The 20306-nt window shown below is 36.0% G+C and overlaps 1 protein-coding gene across 1 annotated transcript in view; it reads right to left on the bottom strand.

The window, feature by feature from the left end:
* URB1 (URB1 ribosome biogenesis homolog) overlaps positions 1-11972 on the bottom strand; it is a 60765-nt gene extending 48793 nt beyond the window's left edge. The window contains exons 1-10 of the mRNA XM_070943560.1: positions 11831-11972; positions 10945-11084; positions 9482-9633; positions 8026-8158; positions 6989-7085; positions 6388-6473; positions 5923-6048; positions 5114-5244; positions 3741-3936; positions 417-554 (exon numbers count right to left, since the gene is read on the bottom strand). Of these exons, the coding sequence (XP_070799661.1) occupies positions 417-554; positions 3741-3936; positions 5114-5244; positions 5923-6048; positions 6388-6473; positions 6989-7085; positions 8026-8158; positions 9482-9633; positions 10945-11084; positions 11831-11972 (1341 nt within the window). The remainder of the gene's footprint in view (positions 1-416; positions 555-3740; positions 3937-5113; positions 5245-5922; positions 6049-6387; positions 6474-6988; positions 7086-8025; positions 8159-9481; positions 9634-10944; positions 11085-11830) is intronic.
* Positions 11973-20306: the final 8334 nt, after the last annotated feature.

Below are 20306 nucleotides of genomic sequence, written 5' to 3'. Positions count from 1 at the left end.
CTACATTTTAACGGGGCCTTGTTTTAATAAGCCATAGTTAAAATTAATTGCTGGACAGACCTAATGCTATTAAGACAAAAATCTCCACATGCCTTTTCTGACCACCCTGAAGGAGAAAGTGGGAGAGTATCAGCCTAAGAACTGCATGGATTGGTGCATGATGCAATTCTTTTTCTTTTGTTTTGTTTTTCAAAATATACTGTAAGTACAGTAGCAGAGGGAAAGTAGGAGAGAGAAGAGAAAGATCATACTTAAGAGTGTGGCAACATCAAAGCTGACACAAGCCAGAGCATAGAACAACTCAAAGAAGTAGTGCAAAATCAGAAGATATGGAGACACTTGGCCCATAGAATCGCCAAGAGTCGGACACAATTTAATGGAAAACACCATCATCATCTTGTGGTCTAAGTTCTTACATTTAAACCTTGGGTAAACATGGCTTTGTTGCACACTGCAGGTACTGTAGTCACTTTCACCATAGAAAGCAATTTAGGAAGTGGAATAAACTCAGTGGTTTTAAAAGCATTGGAAATGTCTGGCTGAGCCTCATAGATCTGAAATTAAAAACACAAAACACGTATTTACAAATAAGTATATAATATAGATACACAAACCCAAGTGATGCAATAGTGGCTGTAGCCAATTCAGCCAGATTCATGATGGTCTAAATGCCCAATTGCACATGAAAAGAAAAAATGTAGAAGTGAAAACACTGGCAGGAGAGATCATTACTGAAGCAGGAAAATTTACTAGTTTTACGCTAATTAGGGACGTATAGCATTCAAGTATAGCATTTGAATCCCATGTTTGCAGATCTTGCTGAAAAAACAATATTCAGCAAGTTCTGAAAACATGGGATTCAAATGCTATACTTCCCTTGCACTAAAAACCAACTTAGGTCTACATGCCAGAACAAAAGTAATCATCAGCAAAAATAGGCTTCAGCACTGCAGAACATACATGGGTTTTCTTGCCACTGTAACATGCCACAGCAGTACATTGCTGGTTTTCCTACTTGGTATGTTAGAAGTTTATAGCAATAGCATTTATGCTTATATACTGCCCCATAGCACTTTACAGCCCTCTCTAAGTGGTTTACAATGTCAGCATATTGCCCACAGAAACATGAGTCCTCCTTTTACGGACTTCGAAAGGATGGAAGGCTGAGTCAACCTTTATGGCTCTTACTGTGGTGTTTTAGTGATTTTTGTCATAAGGCACTTCTGTCTGGGCCATACAAATTTGACATTTGATCAAGAATCTCTCAATATACTGTATATATATATATATATTCTCTGCATTTTCAGATTATCAGCAGTGAGCGGTAGCATAGAAGACAAGATAAAAAGAACAAAACCCTAGAACCCCTCAATGCTTTTTTAGGCATACTAAAAATAAATTGGAGGGATGGGGGCAGGGGAGAAGGATTAGAGATATGAATAATCCTTTTCTATTAACTCTACTCTCACTTGATTTTGAAGATTTTACTTAAATCATTGTCACCGTTTGAAATCAGAGAAGCATCTATTAATGATCTTTCCCAAACATTCTCCATCATCTTTTATTACATTTTCCTATGTCTGTCCCCCACAAACCACACTCACATAAAATTATAGCAACCAAGGTCCACCAAGCTGGTAGGATACACAAGAGAAGGCTGATCTAATATCTTTCAGGCTGGCTACATTTTCCACAAATAACTAGTGATACGTAGCACCAAATAACACATTACCAAGATAATCTTTAGTTCAAAGGCTTACCAGTAATTCAATCTATAGAGCGGATCTGGTACAATGATATAAGAATTCAATAAACACAGGGAAAGATAATCATACATTGGCCACTACTATATTTAATCACCTCTCCTGAGTTAATAGTGCACTCCTAAAGGACTGTGAGCAGATTACAGCAATTAAGCACTGAAAACACACAAGAATACATTTAGCTGCCCACATATTACAATCCCACTTCCTGTTTATTGTTCTGGCTCTTTTCATTTCAAACTTCTGAAACGCATGAACTTCAATGGAAACTTCTCTATAGGATGGTGTTCTTAGTTCTCATTTAGTTTGATGAAAACAGTGTGCTTTTGAAACGTACTCAAAGAGTAGAGAATCTGCATGACTTTTTCATGGATTTAAGGTGGCATTTTTGTAATTAAATTAAGAGGCTGCCAAAAGGGATTTTGTCTTTTACTATAAATGTCATCTCTCTAGCTGTTGTATCCGGCTTCCCATACTTCTATCAAATCCCATGAGAAAATATCATGGGAATCATTCCTCCATTGGGAAGTTTCAGCAGTCAGGGAAGCATCTGCAAGATGAGGAGGATTGTAACAGAAAACAAGAGCAATGGTCTCCACTTCCTTCACAATTAAAGAAATTATGCAAATGTTGGCATAGTGTGGCTTATCCGTGCATTACTGGAAGCTAGGCAGGATTATTATAATAGACTGTACAAGGAATTGCTTTTACAGTTAATTTATAAAACTCAGCAGATGCATAAGTGAGGGGGCTCACTTATTAAATCATAAGAAGCCTATATTATACCAATTGCATTGGCACTTCCAAACCTAACTGATATTTTAACAGGTTGAATTTATAATTACTGGATATGACTACGATGATTTGATCAGAGGTATGAATGGCACTGAGTTGGAATGTTTTTCCAACTTTTTTCCCTTTCAAAATAAACAAAATCTAAATGCATAAGTTTGCAATCTTACAGATGTACTGTGATTTACTACGTGGGAGAGGAGAAACCTCACTGAATTCACTAATATTTTTTTCCAGGCAGAAATTTATATAACTAGACTATAAATAATCCCAACGAGTTAAGAAATATAGATCTTTTACATTTGCATTTTGATCACAATATTAATTTGCATATTTGAAACCAATACAAGCTTACAATACACTTCTGCATTATTTATTTATTATGTTTTTATCCTGCCTTTATTACTTTTATAAGTAACTCCAGGTAGCGAACATACATAATACTCCTTCATCCACCTATTTTTCCACAACAACAACCCTGTGAGGTTAGACTGAAAGAGTGATTCAAATCTGATTTGAACTTACTCAAATTAAGCTACATTTGTTTTAATATAGCCTTTCTTTCTGATCCTGTCCACATAAATAATACAAGAATTTTTAAAAATAATTCTTACCTGTGAGATCTGCAGTGATTTAAAATCTGCAGATCAGATAAAAAATGCAGATATTATTTAGAAGAGGGGGGGGGGAAGGAGATTTGTACAAGTTGAGATTGTGAGATTTTTAAATTATACTGTATCTAAATAATATACTTTTGAATTACTTTGCCCTCAATTATTTGATGTAATATATGCAGGATAGATAGCCAGTTTGGTCTAGTTGTTAAAGTGTTGGCCTAGAAATCAGGATACTGGAATTCTAGTCCCACCTTGGCCATAAAAGCTGGTTGGGTGATTGTGGGCTAGTCACTCTCTCTCAGCCCAGCTCAAGTTATTTACTTTTACTATTGTGCAAAGTCTTGAGAGAAGCACAAGAGAGCTCCGAAGTCTGATTACTTTGCCATTTATCCATCCTTCCACAACCCATTAATTAAAATGAATTTCTTTCTGACTTACCATCAAATATAAGAGGGCAAATATAGTCCTGTTCACATAGAGACACTTCAATAACTGTCATTATAACAAGAGAAATGTTGATAAGGGTCATTTTCATGTACTAAATACATACTTTTCAAGTAGTTCTTACCTTTCTCAGCAATTTCATGTTGTCTAGCCATGCAGATTTTAGTCTCGGAACAAAAGAATACTGGGATTCCTTAAAGTATCTGTTCAGTAAATCTGGGCATACTTTGAAAATGTTCACCATAAGATCAGCAATCATCTCATCTTCTACAGCAGTCTTTAGACTCAGAAGAAAGCGCAGCAGAACCAAATTACCTCCTCTAACAAAATAATAAGTTTGAAAGAAGCATCACTTTAATAGAATATAGTAATATATCATCGACAATCAGTGATCAGAATCTATGCTGCAGATGCTATCAATGGGCAGGAGTTATGGTAAGTTAGCTTTTCTCATCTATCTCATCTATTTTGGAGGATAGTAGGATGGAGAATTATAAAACAGAGTTAACCTTTCCAGCACTGGGGACCAGTGAGAGTGGGGATGGTTCTGTGGGAGTGGCTGGCAAGCGGGAGTGCATGCACTTGACTACTGCTTGTGCAAATAGGGACACATGCGCTCTCGCACGCTACATCTGCAGCCTGGTTCCGAATGGCTCATGGCCCAGAAGTGAGGGTTGGGGACCCCTGTTATAAACCATACATATGGGGGGAGGGGGCTGAACTTGTTCAATGAAGTATTTATTTTTGTTTCCTTTTGGAGTCAGATTTACCCATTTCATGTACTGCTTTTCAATTTTTTTGCATAACAAGAAATAAAAAAATTAACCTGCAGTGTATAAAAATGACTAACTTTGCTGTATTTCAGCAGGTCAGCTACATATAATAGCAGATGATCAATCATGCCAAACCAGTAGAAACCCTAAGTGACTAAAATTACGTTGTCAAACACTGTGAAAGGCATTCAACAAACCTCTGCACTCACAAAATATTATGAACTGGAATGAAAAAAGAACATATTTAGAACATAATTTTGTTAGCCTGAGATTTACCCCTTCTAAAATATCTTACTACTATTGCATAAATCCTTCGGTTATTTATGCTATCATGTGGTAATTCCAATTTACATGCAAACATGCAGATTAATTAACTAAATGCTATTGGTTTAATATGCAGACTTCAGACATTGCCCACTGTAGAAGAAGTTGCCAGAAAGATGGAGGAAAGGAAAAAGAAAACAGGACTTAACAGATTTTTATGCTTAAAAGATGCAGTTTGCTGAAGACTATATGACCAAAACCAGTAGAAATTTTGCTTCTAGAATAGACCAAGGGATAAAAATCTTGCTCTTGTCCTGTGAAATTACAACATAGAATAACCAACACTCTTACCATTCACAAAAGATGAGGCAACACTGAAGAAAATACTTCAAACAATTTAGCTCTAAATAAAACTACAAAATATAACTGGACTTTAACACTGAATAACTGAATGCTTTACCTGCCAGATGTGCCAAGACTTGGATCATAAAAGTTAATGCCATGTTTCAGAGAACAACAAAGATTCATTAAAAATTTATGAACCAGTTCTCTCACTAAAAGCTTTCCTGGTTCTTCACACTCCTGGGAAGCCTGCATCAAATTAACAAATTGAAGAAAAACAGTCAGTTTACCACATTTGCTTATTCAGTATTTTCAGAGCACAAAGTAGAAGATTGCAGGTTCTGCTCTTAAATGTTTCTAGTGCTTCCCCAATCAGGCTGGGTAATTCTGGGTGGTGCAATTTCAACATACCTGAAGATACCCATACTGTGTCAGTCTGGTATAGATTCTGCCTGGTTGTATAAACCTGGCTGCTGACATTGGAGCATTGAAACTGGATAACATTTCCTCAAAAATAGCCCAGATTACTATTCCTAATGGCAAACTATTTTCACCTTACTAGGCAAACTATGAGCTTGGTATGGCCTTTCATTTTCCTCCTTTTTTTTTTTTTTAATTTGATTTATATGCCGCCCTTCTCCGGAGACTCAGGGCGGCTTACAATGTGCTAAGCAATAGCCTTCATTCTTTTGTATATTTATACAAAGTCAGCTTATTACCCCCACAACTGGGTCCTCAATTTACCTACCTTAGAAAGGATGGAAGGTTGAGTCAACCTTGAGCCTGGCGAGATTCAAACCTGCAGTAATTGCAGGCAGCTGGTCTTAATAACAGGGTGCTTTAGACCACTATACTACCAAGGCTCCTTGAGTGGTGGCATGTAACAACATGTCTTATTATAAGATTGTTATAAGAAGATTATTATACCTTGACATCCACTGTGCTGACATCAGTAATTCCATTCCAGCGATAGAGTGAAGCAATGTGGTTCAGTATTTCTGAGGTAAAAAAGTGTACTTTCTGGGTCTTACTGATATCTTTATTGAGAACCACCTACAAATAACACAACATTTTAACACAATAGTTCAAAATTCTTAAGTCAGGCCACAAGTGTGCTATTACATCTATGGGAACTGTCAGAAGTATCATAAACAATTTTAATGCCACTGTTGCATTCATTTGCAACTTTAATTTTTTGTTTATTTAAAAAAACATAAGTTACTTAAAAGTATAAGCAAATCAAGCAAAAAGCTCTACACCTGAAATGCTGATAAGTTCTTAAGTACAGCAAAATAAAATGGTAATCAGAGATTGCCTGAAAAACCACAATGAAGATATTTCAACAGTCAAAGAACATACAGTATAAAGAACAAAAATATTTGCAGAGTATACCTTAGTTTCCAAAGTTGAAAGCAGAAGGTTAATTGTGGAAATTCTATCTTCTTTTAACCCTGTCCTAATAATATCTGGAATGAAATCTAAAAAAAATTAAAAAGGATAACATTATGCCTGAAATACAGTAAACATTTTAATTAAATCAATTTTGCAAAGCTTTGCCAGTTACATCAGAATACAGTATGTTGACAACATAAACCAAACTCATAAACAGGGAGCATGTAACACAGCAAAAAGAAAGTTAATATTGTGAACTAATTCCATAGTGCCTTACAGAAATATTTATAATTCTTGGGCAGATGCTTTCCTGGCCCTTAGCACACTCTCTGGTTAGAGGAACCCTAGTTTTTTTTTATTACTGCAGTGGTGCTTGACCCTCAACCCCAAGTTTATTACTTTAAGAGCCACAGAGGCTTTCCAAAGCTTTTCTATTATTACATTATATGCCTCAAGAATTTTGTTTTGTTTTGATGGGAAAACAAAACAAGAACATATGGAAATAAGCAATGATTGCAAAAACCTTGATCTAGGTATCATGAAATCCATTATACATATTCTTCCCACATCAACAAATAATTTAGGAATACTTGTAAAATACCTTTTAACTCCAGAACCTGCACAAGGATAGAATGGTCGCCAGCAATTAAAAAGGAAATGGCATATTGGATGTATGCTGTACGGATATCAGGTTTACCCTAAATAAATATTAAAAGATGTTCAGTATATATGAGAATTAATTCATAAAAGTACCAATATTTGTGTATCTATTGCACATTTCATAAAATACAGTACCTTAACTTTCTTGTTTTGTACTTATCAGGATCTTACATCTATATATCTAAAATCATGCTCTTGACCGTGAGCCCATAATAGTTTAGATAAGTAGAAGTTTCTACTATTCTGGCTGCCTATTATGCTTATTTGACTATTATGCTTGCATAAAACTCAAATGACACAATTCCCAAGGATGCAAGAGTCACATGTATTAAATCAACCTTCTCTAATTACCTGCCATTCAACTATGTTAGACTGCAATACTCATAATCTTCAATCAAGATGGCCAAAGGTTGGGCACAACCAATTTAGAACAAAATTCTGCTTGCATACAGAAAACTAGCATATCAAAAATCTAAGTAAGCTTTTTTTTTTCTAGAAGTGATAGCTTTTCTTCTTTACTTCAAATGTGTGATCTCTCCAGACAAGCATGGCATTTTTCAGAAATCTATTCTGTACTGTACTTCTTAAAATCTGAATGTACAGGCTGAATTTACATATGTCTATGGGTTTGCTGTGAAAATCTCATGACTTTGCTTCATTGTCTTTTTAATTTTAAGGATTTTTATATGAACTAGGGTCCCTGCATTGCAAAAAATATGATTTATCTCAAAATTGTAGCTGCCAACTTTTTTAAAAACAAGGAGGCTATTTTGTACAAATGGTATATGAATGTACTAAATCATGTAGAGGATGACAAGTTTCTTTTATGAGTTGCACATGGGTGACTGATTTTTTTAAAAAGGAACAACTTGTCTCATAAAAAAGAGCTTTTCTTTTGACCACAGCTTTGTTTTGAAAATGAGATGAAAAAGCATAAGCCATCAGTTAATTCTCATGGCAGACTTTTTGCTTTCTTACCTTATAGTCTCTCTTCTTCACTAAATTAGGTAAGAATTTATTATTGAAATCGAAGTGGCTATAGACATCTCTGGCAGCATCTGATCCCTGTGTCACCATTGCTGATAGCAAAGTTAGACACAGACGAGACAGTCTGTAAAGAGAGACAGTTAGAACAGGGAACAATATTTAAGCAATGTTGGCAAACAAACTAATGAATGAAAAATTAAAAAGTGAGGACACCTTTGGTGTTTGTTCATTTTAGTTAGCTAAGCGAGCAGATGCCTCAGTCAATCTAAACACAAGTACTTTAACCAGACACAAAAAATTTCAAGGGAACTTAATTACAGCAAGCTGTATTTCATGTTACTTTACATGTATAAATATAGATATATGCTAACTACAAAGCAATACAAAAGTATTACCCTATACAGAGTTCATATAGTATATAATGGAAACACATTAGCCAGTTATGGGCCCAGATTAAATAGTAATATAGCATTGCTAAAGTTATTATTCATTTACTATGATCTCGTATATTTATCTTCTATATTTAAAATATGCCCCAAATATTTTAATAGGAAGATGGCTGTATGCATGCATCAATATGCATGAAATGAAGATATCTTGATTATTACTAAAGCTTTCATAGTAGATCAAAACAGATTTGATAAAAGCGCTTTAGGACTGAAGTTTGAAAAAGCCTAGCGCTTTATGGGAAGCACCAATAACTGCCAAAATTCAATAACCCTGTCAGATTTTTTTAAAAAAAATATTTCATGAATATAGTGCCATTTTGCAAATGTGTATGGGTTTGTCTGTGTCTGTCTGTCTGTCTGTCTGTGAGAGAGAAGAGAGAACGGAGGGGAGGGGAGGGAGGGGGGAGAGAGAGAGAGAGAGAAAGAGAGAAAGTAAGTAAAGACTTATGAATGAACACTGTAGTATAAATATTTTTCTGGTTAAAATTCATTAAATTCTGATTTCAAGACAGACCCTGCCATATGAAAATGACAAGACAGAACACAGCAGATTTTTGAAGTAACACCATTTTCAGTTCTATAAATGCTGCACCATCTGGGTTTTATAATATCAGAAAACATACGTAATTTCAGACTAGATGAACGTTGTAAATATGAAGCTATATATTTAAACTTATTCTTTATTCTAGATTTTTTTTTAATGTATGGAGAATAAAACGATAATCAACGAACCACAAAGCAAAATAAAGAAGTTTATACAAATAAAATGTTCCTAAAGTGACAGAGACGGGCGTTAAAATTGATTATTCTAGTCTCCAGATTCAACACAGGATTACAATGTAGAATGTCACTACAGTTTTTCTGTAAAATAGTTTTAAATCAGTATTAAAGAGTGCTTTGTTATTCCTGGTGGACAAAGCATAAACATAGTACTGAGCAATGAAAATTTTATTCTACCGCAGTTCTAAACAATGGTTTGTTTTAAACAAGGAACTTACCTATGAGTTTCAGAATACAAGGCAGCATAAATTAATTTCATGTAACTGTTAATCAACTTCTTTACTATATTCATCCCCACAACACGAAAATGGGACAGATCACTTGCTGTTCGCAGCAAAATATTTTCTAGAGCTTGAAAAATTAGCAGCATCTGCAAAATTTCAAACATCCCAACATGTCTTTTTAAGATACAAATAGAACTCAGCATTCTAAACAAAATGTACTTCAACAGGAAAGGAAGCTTTGCAATGTTCTTAGAAAAACCCTCTGCTGCTAAATTAAATTATACCCAGACAAGGCTTTGGATTGCAACAACACTCAAATTCAAATTCAAATTCAAATTCAAAGCTTTTATTGTCATTGTACATTATGTATACAATGAAATTGGTTTAGCCTCTACTGGTGCGGTCCATACAAGAATATAAGACAACATGATCCTAATGAAAATTTCCAAAGCTTTAGTTACTAGTTACTATGGTGTTTTTGTTTAAAAGGCATATGGGAAACCTATCTGCCTATTTTGTTTAATTCTATGAACTCTTTAAATATCTTATTAAATAGGGATACTGGAAAGTCTTCACTTGAAGTCAACTTGAGGACAGACTGATGAACAGCCAACTTATTCCTCATTTTTAAAGGGAATCCTATCAGAAAACAGTATGGAAAATGTTTATCCAGTCAGTGGACAGGACTTCCACAGGTTCTACACTTGCACTACATCAGCTTCAGATCAAGCTGTTTACTATCCTTTAAATACTTTATGAGTGACTGTGACTAGATCAATGATCCAGTAGAAAAAGATTTTGTGTCCCTGGTCTAAAACATAAAGGATAGTAATATCTTTTATAATTGTTACAAAAAGGATGTTGCTGACACGTTTAGTACAAATTGTACAAATAAATTATTGAAACCTTTCCACTAATGGGACAAATGCTCATCCATGCCAATTTCTTTGCTAGAACTCTACTACCTCATTTAGAACGCACATTTATATTTAGTATCTACTCTAGGTCCAGTCCAGTACCAGAAGTATAATACCCCATCTCTAAAACCCAAAGTATACTGCTATTTGCAACACTTTATTGCAGGAACAGCAATATGGGGACAAGCCTAACCAACGTGGCCAATGGGAATTACAGTCCAACAAGACCTGGATGCATTGCCCATTTCTGAATTAAAAGTATCTCCATGAGCATCCCAGCACTGTAAGAAACAGCTAGGAAATTCATTATTCATAAGAAGAAAAATACTTTTAAAACATTGCGTGAAATTTTTAGAAAGGATTGCAGAAATAAAATTCACTAAGGGTTAACTCCCTAGCAAGTATAGGAGTGCAAAGACACTTTTAAATGAGTAAAATAATCACAAATGGCACACAGCAGAATTCAGTGTTCATTCTTAATAGCACAAAAACACTACCTAACAGGAGCCTGTGACAGCTCTCATCAATTGAAACACTGACCTCACTGTCAGGACGCCTTTCACCATCCAGAAGTTTAAAAATTTCTACACATTCAATCGAAACTTTTATGTATCCTTCCACTACATCATATTGCTCATTTGACGGTAGTAATTTAGCTTTGGCTATGAACATCTCCAAACCTGGAACAAAACATACATTTGATTCTTCTTTCAAATCATGCTGGACATGTTCTTCTTTACTTCAACTAATTATAATTGGCAGGTAAATTGGTTTTATTCAAGTAGTAGTTTGTATTTCAGGCTCCCAATTTATTAACTACCTCATTTTTCCATAACAGAGCTGGAAAGTGAACTTTGATTTCTTTCTTTATTGTTATCAATATTTTACCAATACAGCCTTTGGGAAACAAGTTATGGAAAAAAAGACCTTCAAATGCAGAGGTTGACAAGACAAACGTAATACTAGGAGCAAAAGCGAAAAAGTTGGCAATTTGTGTTAAAACAATGCAGGAGCATGCCATGATACCAAGGATGGCAATTGGAAAATCTATCAGTGTTTACTATATCTATTGAAGACTGCCTGCCTTCCAATAAATGTAACCTTCCCCACCCCCCACACGCTCCCTTTTATAATTCTTTTTATCAATTGTAACTCGCAATAACAGCTGTCTATACAAAGAATTCACAATCCTTTTGCTCAGAATCGAAGGACACAGAATCAATTTTAAGCTTGTCTCTCGCTTCTGGACACCACGTTGTTGTCCGGGACACATGTATTACAGACAACTTAATTTGCATTCAAATATTCAGCTACTGTTCGCATATTAGTAACATGCAGCTTGTGGCCACCGCACAGCTCTTTGCAGCGGAGAGATCAACTCGACTGAATCCACGTGGGGACGTTGAGAGCGGCGTGGCTGGCTGACCTTTCATCGCGGTGTTGGAATCGCGGAGGAGGAATTTGAACCGGGCGCCGGTGAATTCCGCGGCATCGGTGCTTCGAACCCGCTTGGCCGGGGGCGGGTCCGGCCGCCCGGCCGAGGCCGAGCTTTTGCGTTTGGTGCCCATATTCCAGAAGTAAACGCGGTTCGCCGCGACACCCGGTAGAGCGAAGGGAAGCCGGGCTCGCCTTCGCCGGGGTTGCCCGTCTCGGCCGGAAGTGGTCCGTTTCGCTTATTCTCCCCGCATCCGCGAAATTACAACTGAGACGGGTTCCTAGCCTGACTAAAGGAGGCGATCAGTCTGAGCTCTGTAGGGCAGTGGCGGAGGCCAGGGTCACCCTCGTTGCCCAGAGGAGCAAAAGATGACGTAATCCATTGCAATTTCAATATATGTTCCCAAGCTGAGTTTTTTCTCCTTCTGCAATCTGCACCCATCAAGTGAAATCTGTATCTCCAAGGAAAAACTACTTTTAGTTCCGTTGGAGTTTTAAACGAACAAAAAAGAGAAAAAAATGCTTGCTGTCAGTTATAGGGGATCAAATATCTTGATTTAAAATAGTATTTTTCAGTGGTTAGGGATAGCTGGTTGGGAATTCTGGGAGTTGGTCCACACATCATGTTAAAGTTCAGGCAAGCTGAAAAAACGCTGATCTAAAGTGTAATCAAGTACAGACAAATTCAGAGTTCAGAGTTATCTATTTGTAATGGCTATGTAAAAGCTTGAAAATTAATTAAGTTCCAGATACTTATCCAATTGTATTGAAGTAACTATATACCAGTGATGGGTTGCCCCTGGTTTAGTAAAACCGATGGGAGGCTCTGCCCACCAACCCCGACGTCATCAGGAAGCTTCTGCACATGCGCAGAAGCACGTGTGCGCAGCCCCATTGCAAACCGGTAGTAAAGGTAAGTAGAACCCACCCCTGGCTATATACTATATCAGGGGTCTGCAAACGTAAACACTCAAAGAGCCATTTGGACCCGTTTCCCACAGAAAAGAAAACACCGGGAGCCACAAAACCCTTCCCATGCCTGACTATTTCTTGAGCGGCCACAAAACTAGCATATGTAGTTGAATTAAATGTTCTGTTTTCTTCTGAAACTTTTCTTTACTTGGATTTATTCATGGTTGGCCTACTGGGGGTTGAAAAGCTCAATAAATCGTGTGCCGATGGGTGTCACACATTGGCGGTTGCGACACATATTTTGAGTGACAGGGAGCCACAGCAGAGGAGTGAAAGAGCCACATGCGGCTCCAGAGCTGCAGATTGCTGACCCTTGTACTATATAATAGTATGGGAAGAAATATCCATCCGGTTCAGTTCCAAGCTGGGAGAAAGACACTGGAAACATGGAAGTTGATTGGAAAGATGGTTTATTGATGAAGCAGAACCACCTGGATTTATGGTTCTGGTGCAGCTGACAGAATGGAGTTGAGAGTTGGGGGGAGGGTTACCTTCTTTGGGTTTTGTATTTGAGCTTCCTGTTCCTGTGCAAGAACATGTCCTTTAATATTCTATTGGCTGTTGTCAGATTCCTATGGGGTCGTTTAGGGGTCATAGCTGACTCTATAGGCAAAAGAGGAAATACAAATCCTAGGTGTTTCTCTGAGCTCCCAGGTTTGGTTGAAAGTTTGGACTGCTCTGAGATGATGTAATGAAGGGGCTTGTGTTCTGAAAGGGTGTTGGGCAATTCCTATTGTGTCTTAATGGTTTTGTCCTGTTGGATCTTGAGTGAGGGCTAATCCCTCTGCAGGGAGGAATCAAAATCCCTCTGCAGGGAGTTTCAAAATATCCTGTCTTGAATGGATTTCTGCCTGTAGTATTTGCTTTGCCTATGAATAGAGCTATCTAGATATTTGTCTTCCTTTTTCAATAAGCTCTTTATCTCTTAAGTGCTGACATCTGCTGTGGGCTATTAAGGAAAGTGGGGGTTGTTTTCTGCCTCTAAAAACATGTTTTTCCATTTCTCCCTCTGGGGAAATATAATATTCTGCCTTTTTATTATTTCCCAAAATATTTCATTCTTCTAGAAGGGCAGTAGGTGCTGACTTATACACATTCACATATCGATAATATTTCAGGTGAAGTGCCTTCTAAGATAAAGCAATTGTCAAACCTAATTGTCATTCTCAATGCACAGATTAATGGTTTTTAATCACATTTATTTTATGAAACAATATGTAACAGATTTCTATTGGATATTATCCCAAGCTTATTTATCTCAGTAAATGGATGTCCTTTTATTAGAATAATTCAGTCTTCAGTTTAATGTCTCACTGATTTAAGTGGCGCTACTATTCTTTGGCGCAACACATTGTGTGTAATACAATCCAAGCCATTAATTTAAGTTAGTGGGAACCTAATTAATTATATTCTAGTCAATTAATTATAATTTAGCAAGAGCTTTTCCTTAGGATGATACTTCTATAAGAACTTTGTCACTGTTCAAATATTGAAAGCAATTAAAGATCGCTATCCTTATTGTACTTGATTGAAAATTTAAATTTGATTTTTATTTTAATAAAAAACTGACATTAATTCTGATTTAAAAATGGCTTGTAACATAATTTTCTGAAAAACGGGCTCATAAATCATTCTTAATCAGTTAACATATTACTTAGAGAATATACAGTATTAAAAAGTTGGCTCCCATTTTTATGCTACAAATGTAATAAATTTGAGTAATTATGGCACATATGAACTTGTCCATTTATAATCCATATTGGCTAGATATTATTATTATTGTTGTTGTAAATTAGATCCTTCCAAGGCAATTAAGGATTAAATATGTCAATATTTTGTTATAATAAACTTTGGTTATATCACTGTGCTGTAGCAAAAATTTGAGTATATACTCATGGAAGAATATCCATATTCCTAATCTGAAATGATATCTTAATTTTGTGAACTCTCAAACTTTGAATTAGTATCAATGGAGAAGCAATAGTCTAGAAACAATTTGTTGTTTAGAAATATTGTATCACAACTACAAAGGCAATTGGAGAAAGGCATATATTCTTAGAAGATTGATAGCTATGTATCTACATACATATACGCATTTATCTTTAAATGTATATGGGTGTGCATGTGTGAATACATAGAGATAAGTTATATCATCTTCATTTTTTAGCGTTGTGTACAATTTTCTATTTTGATCTTAAGTATGTAGTTTAATATAGTATTTCCATTTTTTCTTCATTTTGTTTTATAATGGATATCTACTTGGCAATTTATTATAAATATATTTCATTAGATTTAAGATTTCAATAACCCAAGGCAGCATGATTTCTATGGAAATCATGAAACTTAGAAAAAATATTTAATGGAAGAATATATTATTTAACTTTTCCTGAGTTGTCACAAAATGATAAAAGCAGTTTGCTGTTCTTATTGCCAGTTCCTATTAATTAATTCATTTTTATGCAGTAATTTGTCTCTTTGGCCTATAGGTCTTTTTTCTGTGGCTTCTAAATAGCTTAATAAAAGCATAATAAGAAATGAACCAATTAAAAAGAAGTACAGCCTCAGAAAATAGTTTACTGTTGTTTGACTAATTAAGATTCTCCCAATAGTCCTGTGGAAGAACGGTCTAAATGTTAACAGGGTACATAAGTCCTGATCTTTTGGGATAAACTTTTCCACAATGGAAAGAATACAGAGAGAAAATCTTCCTCCTGGCTCCCAATCCTTTGATCTCTGGGATGGAACTCCAGAGCTTCCTCCCACCTAAACATGTATTACATGGCAAATTCCATCTAGAGTAATGGGGTAATGGTGGCCAGGGAGTCCAAATGAGCTTTAAAGAAAATAAAAAGTATCATGAATTACACATTATAACTCTATTCACCACCAGGGAAATTCCTATAGCACAGATGTTGCTCCCCTAACCAGTTCACACCAGTTAACTCATAGGCAGCTTTCAAGGGAAATTGAATTAAATCAAGATGTATAGATAGAATATGTTGATTCTTGAAATCTTCTGCACCAGCAGTATTTCCATCTTGCTAGAATTCAGTCTTAGTCTCTTCCACCCTTTTTATTCCTTCACATCCTGTAAACACTGGTTCAAGATTTCCACTGCATCTCCTGTTCAGCTTTGTGCTCTAATGGCTTCATGTAGGTGTTAAAAAAATAAGTGAGCTAATTGTTTCCACTGAACTGCCCAGGATTTAACTTCTCCTCCTTCCATCTCTTCTGATTGGAACCACTTGCTCAAAAAGCAGCAAAACCACTGCAAAATAATATCTCTGATTTCCAGCTGTTACAGGGAATCCAAAAAGATATGATGGTTGGCAGCATCCAATGCTGCTGAAAGATCTAATAGGATCAGGAGAGATATACCATGGTCATTCAGGTCATGCTGAAAGTCATCCATAAAAGTGATTAATGTAGCTTTTACCCCATGTCCAGGCATAAATTCAGATTAGTCTGTTTCAACTAGAAACCCCTGTACTCGTTGCCCCATCTTCTCTACAGTTTCCCATAAAAAAGGAAGCATTGGCCCAATAGCAATTATTTAATGTGATTGAGTCAAGTGGTGGCGTGTCCAAAAGAGGGCACATTGTTGCCTCTTTCAAGCCTGATCGCATCACCATAAAGAAGCTTATAATTAATTTTCAAGAGGTTGCCTCTGTGTGTGTATGTGTGTTTGTATGAATATCCCTAAGAATCAAATAGCTGAAAAGTGAGTATTGAACTGGCAAAAATAGGTCAAACATAATAGTAGACATCTCTTCTCCTCCATCTTATTTGGATCTTGGAAAGATGTTTTCTCTAGAAATAGTGAGGCAGGGGATAACAAGTATCAAAGAACTTGAGAAACAAAGTACTAATGGAAGGTGGGGGGGGAATCCTAGAAAAACACACAACTGCAATGAAGACAGTGTCACAGGATGTCCATTTCCCCCTACATGCCTGCAACAGGCCACTTGGTCTCATTCACAAGATACTAAGTGGCAAAGCATTACAAGTTTTAAATATGTTGAAGCTATGGTGGGACAGAATCAACTTGATGGGAGAAAATGGAAAGTTGAGAATTTTAAATTATAAAATAGGGCAAGATGACAACAAAGATTGAGGTTGTTTAGACATGGTAGGTAAACACTCAATGATAGATCTAAATAGTAAAGTGCTACTTTAATGGTATATAAGGCATATAACCCTTATGATTAAATGGTGAATACTGAACAAAAACTTTTCCAGAACCCTGGCTCACATTATTTGCAGTGCCCAGCCCTACCCATAAGAGAAGAATAGATTGACTCCTCTTCAGAAAGCAGACTTGGAGAGTGTTATTTATTTAAACCTAAACATTAACTCTTCCCTCAACCTAGTATCTTTCAGGTGGTTAGAATAATGCTATACTGTATCAGAATCATAAATATAATTATCCTGCTAAATAATAATAAATAGAATAGTCCTGTTCAATAAGATGCTAATGCCAATAATATCTACATTGCCATCCTGGCTGTTCCAGTAATTCAGTTGAAGTCTTATCCTGGATAAGAAGAAAGACACTGCAATTGAATACAAATAAGACAAAGTTGCTGTTTGTCCATCAAATCCTTCTGTCAGTTTTAGTATTATTTCTTGAAAGGGTAGCACTGTCTCTGAGGGGTAGGTCAGTGGACTTACAGTCTTCCTAGACTTATTGTATGACTACTGTTGGATAGGCAGATGAAGGCAGTGGCAAATGGAAAGATCTTGCAACATGGGAATGTTAAGACCACTCATGTACTGGAGGTGATTCAAAATACAGCAGCTCCTGTGCCAACTTGCCTTGAACATGTCATATTGCTGCAATAGACTCATACGTTGGGTATCAATAGATTTCTACTTGATCAAATTTATTGGAATTGAACCTGATAGTTTTAACTTATAAACCCCTATATGTCATGGTACTAATATCTCCAGAACTATTTACTATATCTAGAGTTAATCTGTCCAATGCACCATTTTGTAAAAAATAATTCCACCCCATAGAGAAATTGGAGAGCAGACTGGAGGAGTTGTTTTGTTATGACTCCCAAGCTGCCCCAATTCTGTTCACCTTCCAGAAGCAAGTTAAACCTAACCTATTCCAGGGGACTTATACAATGATCTGGGAATTTGATTTTGGAGTTCTAGTTTGCTGATTTTGTTATTTGTACATTGCCAAAAGTTGTAATGGTTGCAGAAGAATGAATGAATGAATGAATCAGTAGTGGGTTTCAAAACCCCTTGCTACTGGTTCGCTTGTGGGTGCACTCACATGTGTGTGCGACGTGCATGTGCAGAGATGTCCAGGCAGGTGGGCGGAGCCTCCTGCCACCGCCGCTACTGGTTCGCCCGATCCGGGGCAAACCAGTAGCAACCCACCACTGGAAGGAATGAATGAATGACTCAATCAATCAATCAATCAATCAATCAAAAAGCCTAATTCACAAACAGGATGGAAGTTGAAATCCAACTCACCCAGAAGATAACCAGGTTGGGGAAGGGTCAAAGATGTCACCTATCTTAGTCTTGTCTCAAAGAAAGTGGCTGAGATAAGAAACTAAACTGAAGGAATAACCAGAGGGATTGCTCATGTATTAAAAAACTGTTTCATTGATTGAAATCCAATATATAAAATTGGAATGTCATGTTCATTTCCATTTCCATCAAAATACAAACTCTGCAAATGTAGGGTTTTAAATAAGGACCGTGTAGTGATTAATTTACTTTGTGTATTTTACTTCAATTAGTCCAACATTTAATTGTAGAAATAGAGCTCAGATGTTTTGAAACGTGATAACATATTGGCAGTTTTCGAGTAGCGACTGCTGCAATTTAAAGTATTGGTATTGTCATGATTTATATCCCCAGTTATAAAATTTTAGTAAAGGAAAATAAGTCTCAAGATGATTCGATATGAAAAACAAAGCAACTTTAATCATTGATAAAAAATAATAACACCATGCTTCAACAAAATAAAGCACTAGAAATTTTAAAAATGCTCCAAGTAATAAAAGTCTAGGAAATTTTTAAAAATCATCAGCTCTTTGGACTGCTATGGGCATTGCCAGTATATTGAACCTTTTGTTTCTGTTCTTTCAGAAAAAGAGTGATTGTATACAAATGAGGCATTCGGGATTCTTGACAAGACTCCAATATCATGTCCCTTTTAGAGTGAAACTAAGATAGATAATCACTTTCTTTTTAAATCTGGCTTTGTCAGTGGTTGAGCTGGGAAAAATGAAAACAAAGTTGCTTTTTAAAAATATTACAAATGTAACATCTGAATGCTTTCAGAAGATACTATCAGTGAAAAGGCACAGTTATAAAACTGACTGGATGGCACAAATTTAAAAAGTATTTGAACTGCCACTTAAGCCCAAGCAGCTTGTTTCTTAATGACCACAAGTACACAAAATGAAACATAGTGTTATTGAAAAAGAAAAAAAAAGGTTGGGATCACAGGTTTCCTTCCTATATTAATCACATGGAAATGGAACCATGTTACCACCTGATGGCCATATCTTATATGTTCACATACAAATTGATTTTCAGGTTTGCAAGTAGTCTAAGACTGCATTGATACAGCAAACTTAATTTAATTTGAATTTATCTATTTTTTTAAATTCACACAGTGCAGTAAACAATAAAGTAATCATACAGGCTGAGTTTGTATAACATGGTAAACAACTAAAAAACTAATCTATGCAATTTGACTGGGTTCACACAATGACAGCCTTAATGAGTTTATAACCCTCAAGGTAGAGATTTATAGATTGAAGTCAGCTTTTATTAAATATTCTGTGAGATCCAAATCACTTTGCTGTTCAAAATGCAATTCTAGAAATAAAATATTAATTCAAATGGTGTGGATTTGCCTTACCACTGCCACACTTGATGCTGAAATCCAAAGGATTAATTTATTCTGGATAGATTGCTCTATGTTAAAGATGACGAGTTCCTTTTAATTCTCCCCAATATCAGAAATCTAGCAAAAACTATGAACCTATCATCTGGCTAACAGAAATTATGACAAAGCATCAAAAGGAGAAATCTACCCCTGATATGCAAGAATAGATTACTGCTATGTGTTCTTTGTAATTGTTTGAATTAGGCTATTTAATTCAACTTCATCACTAATTTTGGGATTCTGTCATATTGCCATAGTGATATGCATATATTACTTTGATATAATAAAAAATTTAAATGCAAAGCCAAAAGCAAACAACATTAAGATTCAGGCTTTCCTTGATGTGTGGTGATATGTCATATGTGATATGTGAAGGGAAGAATATTGAAATTTATACTGCTTCTCAAGAAGAAAAGTTATTTTTATTGTCTTTACTTACATCCTGCCATTGTTATTTTTATAAATAACTCAAGGTGGCGAACATACCTAATACTTCTTCCTCCTATTTTTTCCACAACAACAATCCTGTGAGGTGAGTTGGGCTGAGAGAAAGTGACTGGCCCAAAATCACCAA

The sequence above is a fragment of the Pituophis catenifer genome, unplaced genomic scaffold (assembly GCF_029215685.1).
Source record: "Pituophis catenifer annectens isolate HBS135680 unplaced genomic scaffold, rPitCat1.0.hap2 SCAF_4, whole genome shotgun sequence".
Taxonomy (NCBI): domain Eukaryota; kingdom Metazoa; phylum Chordata; class Lepidosauria; order Squamata; family Colubridae; genus Pituophis; species Pituophis catenifer.
This window is presented reverse-complemented; position numbering and strand designations above follow the sequence as displayed.